The 13282-nt window shown below is 35.5% G+C and overlaps 1 protein-coding gene across 1 annotated transcript; it reads left to right on the forward strand.

Annotated features, from left to right (window-relative positions):
- Positions 1–67: 67 nt before the first annotated feature.
- amy2a (amylase alpha 2A) lies at positions 68–9293 on the forward strand. Its single transcript, XM_006634878.3, has 10 exons — positions 68–4117; positions 4325–4471; positions 4737–4934; positions 5635–5865; positions 5952–6085; positions 6452–6574; positions 6908–7007; positions 7705–7826; positions 8237–8362; positions 9069–9293. The coding sequence occupies exons 1-10, from the start codon at positions 3935–3937 to the stop codon at positions 9256–9258; spliced, it is 1554 nt and encodes a 517-aa protein (XP_006634941.2). The 5' UTR covers positions 68–3934; the 3' UTR covers positions 9259–9293.
- Positions 9294–13282: the final 3989 nt, after the last annotated feature.

A 13282-nucleotide genomic window follows, 5' to 3' on the forward strand; every position in this document is an offset into this window, starting at 1 on the left:
AGAGAACATATTTTGGAACATCCATTTCCTTTCCTTTTTAATATGGATTTGAGAGAACATGTAAAAAAGGACTTGTTTACAGTCTCCTTTGTTCATTTAACTGGACCATATAGTTGGTGAGATACAGTATAGTTAGGGATTAATTACAGATAAATTGTAAATATTACACAAATGTAATGACTAGAATATCTAATTTCAAGGATAGAAATACTAGTTTTCTATGGCCTGAGAAACTGAGATCAGAAAATAACTCAAAACCCTGGATGACCCATCTATTCAGTTGTAAATAAATACACCTTACTAGTAAAGGTTAGTACTGCCTTTTAGTCACACCTCATTACTGTTATAAAGTCCCGTCTTTCATTAATAAAATATCATATTTACGCAGTACAGTGTTTCAAACACTTGAGTTATTTATTTCCAGATTCATGCCAAAATCATGGATTATGTGACCCCAGACATGGCTGTAATGTGCATACCTGTATAACATTGAACCAACAAGCTGTTCCCATCTGCTCTGTTTATAGGCCATTACAATATGTGCTTCTGTGTTCTGCACTGTACTTAATTTGTTCATTGTTTTAGTTTTAATGTGCCTCGTTTGTTGTAAAGTGTGTTGATCTTCAGATGTCCAACCACAGTTTTGTACTGTAAATTGGGTTGCATTGAGTCAGTTGTATCTGAAATTGAAAACTATGTGGCTCTTTCTGTGAGAGCCGTTGCAGAAACAATTGGATAATATATGTTAATGTATATGCTACTTTAAACTGAGATGGAATTTTCAAACGTTCGAGGGCATTGAAGCTTGACTCCCTGGGGAGTCCTTAGGAGAAAGGTTTCCAGGGTGTCAGTTTTTCTTTATTTGCACATTGGTAATCTGCAGGTAAGCAGTTTTTGATGTTTTTTCTACATTTACACTTGGTTATATTTCAGACTTGGGGTGAATTGAAATTATAATAGAGTAATCTGTGATTTAGGATACACATATTGTAAAAGTAATCTTGCCTCCACTGTATACTTACAAAATAACATAACAGCACTTTATTAGCCCTATACAATTTCTTGCATTAGGAATTCATCTTTTCACATACCCCAGCTTGCTCTCCATGAGACACACAGATAGGGAGAGAGCCTGGGGTCAGAGCACAGGATCAGCCATTGTACAGCGCCCCTGGAGCAGTTGGGGTTAAGGGCCTTGCTCAGGAGCCCAACAGAGTAGGATTTCTCTGCCAGCTGCAGGATTTGAACCAGCAACCTTCCAGCCACAGGCACAGATCCTTAGCCATGGAGCCAGCGCTCCGTGAGGAATGCTGTATAATTAGTTAATTCACACTAAATAAAAAGGTTGTAACATCAATTTATGAAAACTGGAATACATCCCAAGTCTGTCATTCTCTGGTTATAAATGTAAAAAGGAAATAGTTGTAATTAGTAACACCTATTAACACCACATTGTCAGTCACATTTTCATTGACATCTATCCATTATCAGATTGTCCTGGTAAGCAGTGTAGAAAGCTGGAGCCTATTGTGGGATTGTTGATGTTAAAAACGGGAGAACAACATTGATATTAAAAACAACAAAAAAAGTATAGTATTTCAGTGGCTTTGACTTGATTAATGCTTGTAGAAAGTTAATTTATGATCATAGTTAAAAGCGCTAAATGCATGGTAGTGTGTCTAGCGGTAAAGACAGATCACGGGTGAGGGAGTAAAAGTTAAGATGTTTTTCTGTTTTGGGTTTTATTATTTTTTATTCCCCATTTTTTCTGCTGGAAAAGTAAGAATTTAAGCAGACAAGTGAAATACCATTGCATTTACATTTTTTGTAACCTAAATGTAATTATTCATAATCTTAAAATGCCGCAGAAGGAAAACAAACCTGCTCTTTATGGTATAAAGTAGTTCACATTTTAAAGCAGTTTTAGTTTATATACTGTAAAAGTGTACATTATACTGATAGTCATGTTGAACATCTATCTACAATATTAATCCTATAAACATACCTTCAGTACCTGAAATACCTTTTTTTTAATCTGTAGTAAAGATACATTATATCGTTGCACTTTACCTTGGAATAACCCTAGGTTTAACAAGCAAATTACCTAAGTTATGAGTTCTAGAAAAGCATGAAGACATTATTTTATTAAAATACTTTTTATCATGTGTACTGTAACAAAAAATAAAGACCAAAACAAGGAAATTTAGAAGATTGATGTCTGTGTAACTTCCAGCACTTCTTGAAGCGGTAAAAGTTAGGCTAAGCTTTAATTACAATTTTGGTTAACACTATTTTCTCTTTCATAGTCCAATCACTGGTAACAGACATCTAACATTATGTTGAGGGGGCTGTTTAGCAAAAGATAATTGATTTTTGTAAGATCAAGGGCATGGGTGTGAAACTGAGGCCCTGTCCCTTCTGGCTTGCATTTCACCTGAGTTAATCATTCGTGAAGGGATTGAACTGTTTGATTAGTTGGCCGAGTTTGGTAAACTGGTCAATGTGAACTAAAGCCCAGCTAGCCATAATGTAATTGTTTTTCATGTACGTAGTATTTAACAAATTTTAGTTTGCAATTACTTCTAATCATGTAGGACTGAGACGTGTAATATGTTTTTGTTTATAGACCTGTATTTGAAGAGTAGAGTTTTATTCATTCCAAAATAAAGCAAGAGATTAGATCTCATGCCGGTGATGGAGGGAGAGCAGAGACAGACTGAGAAAGGAGAAATGTACTAAATTTGTATTAAATTGTTTTATAATAAGTATATGATGACAGAAAAAGAAAACGCTTTACTTGAACCCAACAAGTAATTTAATCAATTAGCCTTCTTCAGACAACAATTGTGAAGCAAATCTGTGTGGAAATCATCTTCATCAAGAAGAACTGAGATTTATGGCATACATTGGTGTAAATATGTTAATGATTTTTTTAGCTCTAATTTAAGCTATAATCTAAGTAGTGATCTTGATGTTAGTAGTAGACGAAATATGAACACTATTACTTTCCAGTAATTAATTACAGTACTGTACGTATACAATATGTAGGCTGTTGTAGAGTTGCTATATTAGTACTGTCACTGCTTCAACTTCTTTTATCATGTACTGTAGAACTTGCTATGCATCAGATTGCTTATCTGGGATGACCAGACACAAATGTTTCACCCCAAGTGTCACAAATAACACCATCAGGTAATGATAGAATCAGTACATTTGTCTGTCCAGACCTACATTCTGGCTAAATTAGCCCCTGAGTTTATTCAATCTAGCCTTCCTAAAATTACACTTTAAACCAACCCGTGAAGCAATCTCCTTATCACTTCTCTGCCTGCTCTGTTGTATAAAAGGGTTGCTAGTGTACAATTGCTGCTGTGTGTCACCCAGGTACTGTAGGTACTGTACTTCAGTGGTGGATGACTTCCTACACATCAAATGCAATGAGGTTCTTTGAGACGAAAAGCAAAGTAAAATGGAATAAATTATTATTAATTATTAACTTGAAAATGTAAGAAGCATTTTGCTTTCACTAGTATCTACACATTTTTGTGAAAGCTAGTGAAATTTATTAGTGAAAGTACATTTGCTGTTCTGGGGGATAATTATGCCCTCTGGTTTCCTAAGAAAACAGTTGCTAATAAAAAATTAGTGTTTCTGTGTGTAAAAAATCGCCTTCCGTAAGGACAAAAAACAGCAACGTTTTCTTTAATTACAGAAGAAACGACATAATGTTGCACAAGGAATTTATCAAGCGATTATGATGAGAATTCAGTGAACTGTTTCACCTGTTGTCCAAGTATTATTTAAAGGAAACACACCTGGTATCTTTATTTACAATAATACAAGATAAGCATTTATTTTTGGCTTATAGCATGTGGTTGGTTTCTGAGACTATATAAATTGCTAATGTTTCCTTGCAACTTTTGGAATTATTCCCATGGAACAGGCCAGAATGAGGCTGTTTGTGTTTGTGCTGACTCTTGGGCTGTGCCTTGCTCAATACCATCCCAATACAAAGCCAGGTAGAACGTCCATCGTTCATTTATTTGAATGGCGCTGGGCTGACATAGCCGCGGAATGTGAGCGATTTTTAGCACCAAATGGATTTGGTGGGGTTCAGGTATGTAGCTTCTGTATGTGAAGTACTGTAAATATTAGTATGTCAGAAAAACAATCATTATGTAACTCAAAAACTTCCAAGTGCTAACTCTAACATTGTTTCAGCGAAGTTTTTACCTAGCAAAGTTCACATATTCTGGAAGCATTTTTCTCTTTTATTTCAATTTGTAATCTAGTCAACAGAATAATGTGAAATGTGCTCTTCTAGATCTCTCCTCCTAGTGAGAGCATCACTCTTCAGAATCCCTGGAGACCCTGGTGGGAAAGATATCAGCCAATCAGCTATAACTTGTGCTCGAGATCTGGAACTGAACAGGAGTTGAGAGATATGGTGACCAGATGTAACAATGTTGGGGTAAAGTATCAAGTAAAAAAAAGTTTTCTCGTACTGATTAGTTTGTAGGAAAAAACATGTAATAAGATATTGGAAGTGGAGGACTGCCACATTGATAAAAATCCTTGTTACATTCAGTTAGCTACCTTTATATTCAAACTTGAATCAAATCTGAAGAATACCTCAATTTTTAAGTGTAATTTGCTTACCAGGTTTGGACAATTTCTTCAGCCCTCATTCCTGAGAATTGTTAATGGTACTGTAACAATGCTCATTGTTTCTATAGGTTCACATCTATGTAGATGTTGTCATCAATCACATGTGTGGAGCAGGAGGAGGAGAGGGCACACATTCTTCATGTGGAACATACTTCAACGCCAACACTAAAGATTTCCCATCTGTGCCTTACTCTGCCTGGGATTTTAATGATGGCAAATGTAGAACTGGCAGTGGAGACATTGAAAATTACAATGAAATATTCCAGGTGTGACTTTTCAGCTTATTTTCTTTTTCCATATGTATGCCTACTATTATTATTATTTTTATTATTATTATTATAGATTTAGGATACAGGGGGCAGGCTGGAATACTGGTTTACATTGCTGCAGCACTGGGGCCTTGGTTTCAATTCTGGACTTGGGGTGCTATCTGTGTGAAGCTATCTGTATGTTCTCGCTGTGTTCATGTGGGTTTCCTCCAGCTACACCCATTTCATCCCACAGTCCAAGACATACTGGTAGGTTAATTGGCCTCTGGGAAAACTGGCTCTGGTGTGAGTCTTTGCATAATTGTGTCTATGTGTGCCCTGCGATAGACGGGCGTCCCATCCAGGGTGTATCCCACCTTGAACCCATTGGTTGCTGGGAGAGGCTCCTAAATTGATTGAGCTATTACAAAATGGATGGAAAGATTTTCCATTTGACAAGTGTTTTCTCCCTGCTTTATTTCTCTTGGACCCTTGATTTCCATATGTCAAAGACATACAATTCTCCAGTGTAATATTTAATTATTCAGCATGTGCAAGATGACGTTTACACAGTTGCTGGGCTATAAAATGCAAGACATACATTACATTTCTTACAAACTTAATACCTTAGCTGTAGCCATCCATAAGGATTTATTTAAAGTTGTCGTAATTTAATCATCTTATGAAGGGTATGTTGTGTGCATTCATTTTTCAACAGGTGCGTGACTGCCGTTTGGTGAGCCTTCTTGACCTTGCTCTTGAAAAGGACTATGTCAGAGGAAGAATTGCAGAATACATGAATTCACTGATCGACATTGGAGTTGCAGGATTCAGAGTGGATGCTTGTAAACACATGTGGCCTGGAGATTTGCAAGTTATCTTTGGCAAACTGAAGAATCTTAACAATAAATGGTTCGCCAGTGGTACAAGACCTTTTATATATCAAGAGGTTTGTTTTTTTGTTGCACTTTTTCTTTACATGTAACATATTAACATGATGTACAACAGTTGCTGAAGTTTGTTTTCCTCTTCTAGGTTATTGATCTTGGAGGGGAGCCCATTAAAGCAAGTGAATACTTTGGTTTGGGACGTGTTACAGAGTTCGCCTACAGCGCAAAACTAGGCAAAGTCATTCGCAAATGGGGAGGTGAAAAAATGGCTTATTTAAGGTGAAATATGTTCATATACTGTATTATTTTTTCTAGTATAAACAAGTAGTGCTGTGTGTGCATCACTACATTACTGAAACAGTCTCTTACCTACCACGATGATAAAAGTAAAACATTCTTACAAAAATATTGAATATAAATTGATATGAAATACTTACAGAAAGGAAGTACTCTAGAGAAAATCAAGATAGAAAAGTATACTATGCAAGGTCTGCCCTTATAAAAATGAATTGATATACTATCAACTAAGATGCTTAAGATAATCATATTTGTCTTTTATTTAAAATCTTTTTTATTAAAAATATTAAACAATATGTTAACAAGACCAGACAGTACATGAGTTTTGGTTTAAATTATTCATTACAGGAATTGGGGTGCAGGCTGGGGATTCATGCCCTCTGACAAAGCTCTTGTGTTTGTGGACAATCATGACAACCAGAGAGGCCATGGAGCCGGAGGAGCCTCAATTCTCACCTTCTGGGAACCCAGGTTTGTCAGTTTCCAGTAGTGAATTCTGAGTAACATCATGTTTTTAATTTCAGGATTGCCACGCAAAGTGAGAAATATACAGGCTTCTAGCAAAAGCATTGATGGCAAAACCATTGATGTGCTACTTAGACATATATATTTTTTTTAGGATTCGTATCCATACAAACTAGATTATCTCCATTATTAGAAATACACGTATGTGTTCCCCTGATTTATTACAGACATGACCTGACTAGAACTTACTGTTAACTAAATGCAGGGGGATGACAGTCTGGACCGTTGACTGAAAGTTGCAGGAATAAAACTTAAGCTTGTGCTTCGTTTGTTTTCCAGACTGTACAAAATGGCCATGGGTTTCATGCTGGCACATCCATATGGAGTGACACGAGTGATGTCAAGTTTCCGCTGGGATCGTCATATAGTGAATGGAAAGGTGGGATTTTATTTGGGAACATTTTAAGTAGTGCCAACCACATATACCGTAAAATGCTCGCTATGAAACACAAATATTGCACATTGAAGATGAATAAGAAGTGCAAAAGTCTTTACAATATGATTTATTATTTTGGGACTGAGATCTGATCTTAACAAATGATCCCATGAGTATAATGATCACAGAAACTGGAAAGGGGGGCAGGAGTGTGCTGCTTACTGTGGCATGCTGACAGTGTATGGATCCTGTTAAGTGGATCATCAATGAGTTAAGCACCCAAAGGTAGGAGAAGAAATACAGTATGAGTAAGGGCCACTGGTGGACTCAAATAGTCAAAAGGGGACCTCTACAAAGATATATTTGCAGCTGTGTTACTGCCTCCTGAGAGGGGGTTAATTTCTCTTTTCACAGAACAAAAACTAGACTTATGTGTCCTGGTGTGCTGGAGCATTTCAGCTGAGGCAAGACACCAGAGGTTGTTTAACATGGGTGATATTTTCAGTTATATATTATTACAAACTGAAGTACTGAATGCAATTTTATCATTAGAAAACAGTGATATTAAAAAAGAGGGTATCCTTATCAGTAGGCAACATTATTTTATTTTAGCTTATGGTGATTATTTGGACTCTAATGTGCTTTTGCTGATCAAACTGGTCCACTTCAGAAAGATAAAATGTTTTTTTTGTAATGTTAGGATCAGAATGACTGGATGGGACCACCAAGTTACAGTGATGGAACCACTAAGCCTGTTCCCATTAATCCAGACAGCACCTGTGGAGATGGCTGGGTGTGTGAACATAGATGGCGCCAAATCAAGTCCGTTACTTTTTATCTTTCTTTTTTGGTTGTATTTGTACTTGCATGTAGCACAACACAGTTGAGTCAAAACAAAAAAACAACAACAACAAATAACGTCAAATTCCCTTTGCAGATTACTGAGTGTGCAGACATTTGTTCTTTTCAAAATGCTCAGAATTTAGCATTTTTTTGTTACTCAAATGCAACCATTTCAATTACATTTAGTATGAATTCTTATGTATGTAAACTGTTCATTTTTTTTTAATATGTGAGGAACCTTTGAATCAGACAAAAATGTTATAATGTGTCTGAAAAGACACTGCTGTTGGAGAACAAGAAAAAAACTGTATGATTTTAGAATCACGTCTACAATTTCTGTTATCTGATGTAGGACAGAAATGCATCGACTCCTTGTTTTTTTTTCCCAGAAACATGGTTATTTTCCGTAATGTTGTGGAGGGCCAACCGTTTTCTAACTGGTGGGATAATGGGAGCAACCAAGTAGCTTTTGGTCGTGGTAACCAAGGATTTATTGTCTTCAACAATGATGATTGGTGAGTTATATATTTTCACACTTTGTCATATATTTCAATAGCCATGAAGAACGTTTAGTAGCTAGATGATTCATATTGAGATCCACAGTTTGCAATCAAATGTACTATAATAATCGTTCAACTTAAAAGTAATATTTTTATGCTTATTCTTTTATTACAAGCAGTTTTTATCAATTTAAAAAACTGTATTTGTGAAATGTACAGTTAATATTACACGTATGCAGACCTTCACACGACAAATATTACTTAATAAACAACATACAGTAAATAGCAAAAGAAACATTTTCTGCATTGGTTGTTCATTGATGATTTCATTTCTGAATATGTGGTATTTAGTTTATTTAACATATTAATAATTCTGTCAGAATATTAGAATATTCAGTTTGCATTGCTGCACTGGTGCTCTAACGGTTTTATATATGATGAAAGTGGATTTCATTTCAAACTGGCTGCTTTCTTTGCTTACTGGTTCTTTCTTTGATCTTTTTCATAGCATGGTCGTGAAACTGACTTTTTTTTTTTCTGAGGCTGAAGCATATACTTTACCTTATGAATTACCAGCCCCAGACTTGTAAAATTGTTTTAAAAATAATTAATAATTTTACAGTTGTTTAAAGGGAATCCAAAAATCACAATTTACTGATATGGGACACTAGAAGGTCTTAAAAATAAGGGTTTATTACAGCTATACCTCTGTATTTAACAGGAGCATGGATGTTACACTGAACACAGGCCTACCTGCTGGGACCTACTGTGATGTCATCTCTGGGCAAAAGGAAGGGGGGCATTGCACTGGGAAGGAAATCACTATCAGGGTAGATGGAAAAGGTCGCTTCCAAATTAACAGCACAGCTGAAGACCCATTTATTGCCATCCATGCTGGTTCTAAATTGTAAGTTAAATGCTAAACAATTAAAATTGTAATTGAACTGCACAACCGTTTCTCTGTGTGTTAATGTACTGCCATGTGTCTGCTGGTAAATGAAAACCTCACAATACAAATATTTTGCACATTCCACTGTTTACCAAACTATCTTTGATTACACTGGAAGGGTGAATCTATTGCTGTAATACCTCATCTGCATAAAATCATGGGGTACCAGGATATTGGTAAGTGTAAGTACAGTGTAAACCTGTGCATAGTTTTTAAATACAGGACAGTTAAGGTGTGATTTGCATAGGTTTGTATCTATATATAGTAGTTAGGTCAAGATGATTTATATAATTTATATATAGTATTTACTATAGTGACATAGCTGGGATGTTCAATTGTACACCTATTTGGCCAGAAGAAGGAGCTGCCTCTATTACATTGGCCTCCCTGGTAACAGCAATATAAAATAATGCAATTATTTAAAAAGGCCAAACTTAAAAATATTTCACATACCAACATCCAGTACTAAGCATCAAAAGACAGTGTCATTTTAGTTCTGCATGCATTTTTTAGAGACATCAAGTGTACAGATCTGGAGTATTTAATATTTTTAGTGCAGTTTTGATTAATTGATCTGCCATGAGTGATACACCTGAGTGACTTGACTGTTGCATGAACACTTGATCACCACATTAGTGACAGAAGTGAAAAGCATAAGTGATGAGGGTGTTTTTCCTGTTGAATGTCAAACCTGGTGAAAATCAAGAATGAAAAACAAAGTAAGGAACCAATATGATTGCTTGTCATCTGTGGTGTTTACAGTCAGCAAATTCTAATCTTGGAAGACATTATAGCCAGGCATAGTGATAAGTGCAGTGATTGGCTGGAATCTGGAGGACAGTACACTTGTGTTGTCATTTTCTAAGGTACCATGGTGCATTTGTTGCAGTTATAGGTGGTATAGTATTTTTCTTTTGATCTGCAGTAAATTGTAATTCTTCCAGATGAATGAGGTAATCAAACACCTCAAACAGTTTTATACTGCATATTGTCTGCTTCACAAGTTGTGGAAACGTGGATAATCACTACTGCGTAAACTGAGGACAGAAAAGGCCTTGCTTCCAGACAAGTAGTCTAGAGCTTCATAGATAAATGACACTGTGTATTGATCAGGGACGGTACTTCTGTTAAGTGTCCAGTAATCAATACACACTGCACCTCTCCATCCGTCTTTCTAGTGATGACATTTGTTGATGTATAGGGGCTTTGTGGCTCACCAATGAAATTTGTGGCTGACAGCAGCTCTATATGCCTGCAGACACCTCCAATGTTTGCTGAAGCCTGGAACTCTCTCTTTCAGGTCATAAAGTATATCAAAAATACATTGGATTGCACAGTCGTCAACCTCTTATGTAGTATTTATTTCCAGTTCTCTGGAATAGGTGGATTTTCTGACACAAACAACACTAAGCTGCAAGCAGTTGAATGTTTATTTCATCATACTGTATAACTCTTATTAGCACACAGTACTGTGGGACTATGGTTTCTGCAGGAAGAATTAATTTTTGACTGTTCCTGCAGCTAAACTCCACCAATGATGATACAGGTATCAAGACTGTTGTAGACTCACTAATGTCTGTCTCTGGTTTATCTCACTCTCATTCCTACTGGCCTACATGATTTTCCTAAATCTCCAGTATGTTGGCTTCTGCTTGATAGTGTTATTTTTAATGGGATGTTTCAAATATGGTTATTAGGTGCTGAATGTGTATGAGACTCCTGGTGCCTCATGGCAGGATTTACATATTAAGAGAAAATTATCAGTTGAAAATCATTTCACTAGAAAAAAATGTATGTTAAAGGGAAACAAGATAAAGATCTACAGTGAAAGTCCATGAACATTATTTTAATTTATTAGCATTGCAAATTATTTGTGATTCCGAAGTATATATACAGTATATAAAGAAAAGTGCAACATTAAAGCTTTTGAGTGCTTGTTAGTATTTAAGTATAGTAGTATATACTTTTTTATTTAGTATCTACGTTTGGCTTACCTTTTTTATAGGAACCTAGGAAAAGGCTGGGGAAACATGTATGTGATAAAGCTCTTGTGTTTGTGGACAATAATGACAAACAGAGTCATTATTGTCTACAGAGTAGGAGTAATGTCATTTCCTTTCTTCTGGGATCCTAGATAAAGACTTACTGTTTTGAAATTCAGCTTAGCACCATTATTTTACAGTAGTTACAAGGAATTCCAGGAACAAAATCCTGTGGGATTCCTACAAAAGCCTAAGTGCATTTCATATTCTTAGTTTTGTGGAGTCATAATAAAATCCACCCAGTTTCAACAATTCTTTAGTTGAAAACTGACACCATTTAACACACATAAACAGGTGGATTATCATAGTCTTTAGATTTTAGGAGGACAACTGCAACACCCAGTTAAAACCCCACCAGTTAAAACCCACATAGGCACAGGGAGAATGTACAAACACGTAGAAGAACCATAGATCCACAAAGAAGGCACCCAAGGCTCGCACTATACCATATATTCATGTTTTATATAATTACATGTATAAACATATTATATATTTTATTTAACTTGATATAATTATCAGATCAACAGCTTGCTGTTCAATATTGTAACAGGCATTCTGATCCTTTTTCATTACATATATAGTAGCAACAAAAATAACACTTTCATGTCAGACATTTGGTCTTCTGAATAGCTCAGAACTGTCCCAATTTAATTTTAATTGTTGTTTTTTAGACTATTTCACTAATAGTTTAAATACTGTTAATCACAATGCTAGTTGTTCCACTTTCTCAAAGATCTAGCTATTTTCAAAGAGTGTTCACCTGTCCAGCTCCAATTATCAACAGCTGGGTCTCAAGAACACTAAGAAATATGGATCTGCTTTACATAACTCATTGTAATAGAGAGATGTCACTTTGTCAGGAAGAACTCACTTCCAAATTAGCAACACGGTTGAAGACCAATTTGTTGTTATCCATGCTGGTGTATCAATACATTGTAATTTAAAACCTATTAAATTAAAATTCTACTTCAGTTTTCTTCAGTCATAGACCTAATATTGCAATTTCTATAGGAATATATTCTGCTATGCTTCTGATGATGAATGAAAACCCTAAAATACAGGTACATATCAGTACAAAGTTGCCAAAGAATGAAATCATTTTATATATTCCAAATGTATTTTGCAGTTTAATTGCACATAGATACTTCTAACTACATTGATCAGTTACAAAGAAAGCTTAAATCTCCTATATTAAAAATTATCACACCTGCATGTTCTGATATTGTATCTGGATATGTGTTCCCCAGGGCATCTTCTTATGAATAGTAGACTTACTAAAGTGTTTTGATATGGTTGGGATGGTTACAATGCACATGAATTCTATATGATATTCTACAAAACAAGCACACTTGTTGCTGATTAAATCTTTTCCCCACTCCAAAACCTTCCCTGAGCTTTTATTTTGAAATGGTATTATAAGAAAGAAAACAAGGTTATGTATAGTATATGCAAACAAACACACTGTTTTGATGCTTTAATATTTATCAGTAAACCTTATGCAGAAACACATTCATACTTTGCAAAAACTGGAAATGTTAAATGGAAATGTGTCTCTAAATGCTGAGCCACCTCTAAATTGCAATTTGTCCATAATTTTTGAAAATGAACAACACTACGGTATGACCTCTGTCTTTTTCGTTGTTGTTGTATATGTCTGAAATATTAAAGAGGACCAAGTTTTTGCCATGTGTATTAGAAAACTATTAACACTTTCAAGCAATCTTAAGAAACTTTAATCTTCTTACTGTGTTTTCTTTTGATGGGCATTTATATTCCTTGCCAAAATCTACGTGAAATAATTATTGTGATTAGAGATTTTCCGCAACAAGTTTAAACATTAGCATGACAAACCCCTCCAGGCCAGAGTTAAAGATAAACCAATCATGTGAAAGATTCACTGAAGACCCAGCAATGCAAATCAATTCACAGTGATAGTGACCCATG

The sequence above is a fragment of the Lepisosteus oculatus genome, chromosome 9 (assembly GCF_040954835.1).
Source record: "Lepisosteus oculatus isolate fLepOcu1 chromosome 9, fLepOcu1.hap2, whole genome shotgun sequence".
In the NCBI taxonomy this organism is placed as follows: Eukaryota; Metazoa; Chordata; class Actinopteri; order Semionotiformes; family Lepisosteidae; genus Lepisosteus; species Lepisosteus oculatus.

What these genes read in the sequence shown, in the direction of transcription:
- amy2a (XM_006634878.3), top strand. Translation starts at nt 3,935, where the DNA reads ATGGAACAGGCCAGAATGAGGCTGTTTGTGTTTGTGCTGACTCTTGGG. An exon ending in ATTACAATGAAATATTCCAG is followed by an intron (nt 4,935 to 5,634) that starts GTGTGACTTTTC and finishes ATTTTTCAACAG; the next exon opens with GTGCGTGACTGCCGTTTGGT. An exon ending in GAAAAAATGGCTTATTTAAG is followed by an intron (nt 6,086 to 6,451) that starts GTGAAATATGTT and finishes TATTCATTACAG; the next exon opens with GAATTGGGGTGCAGGCTGGG.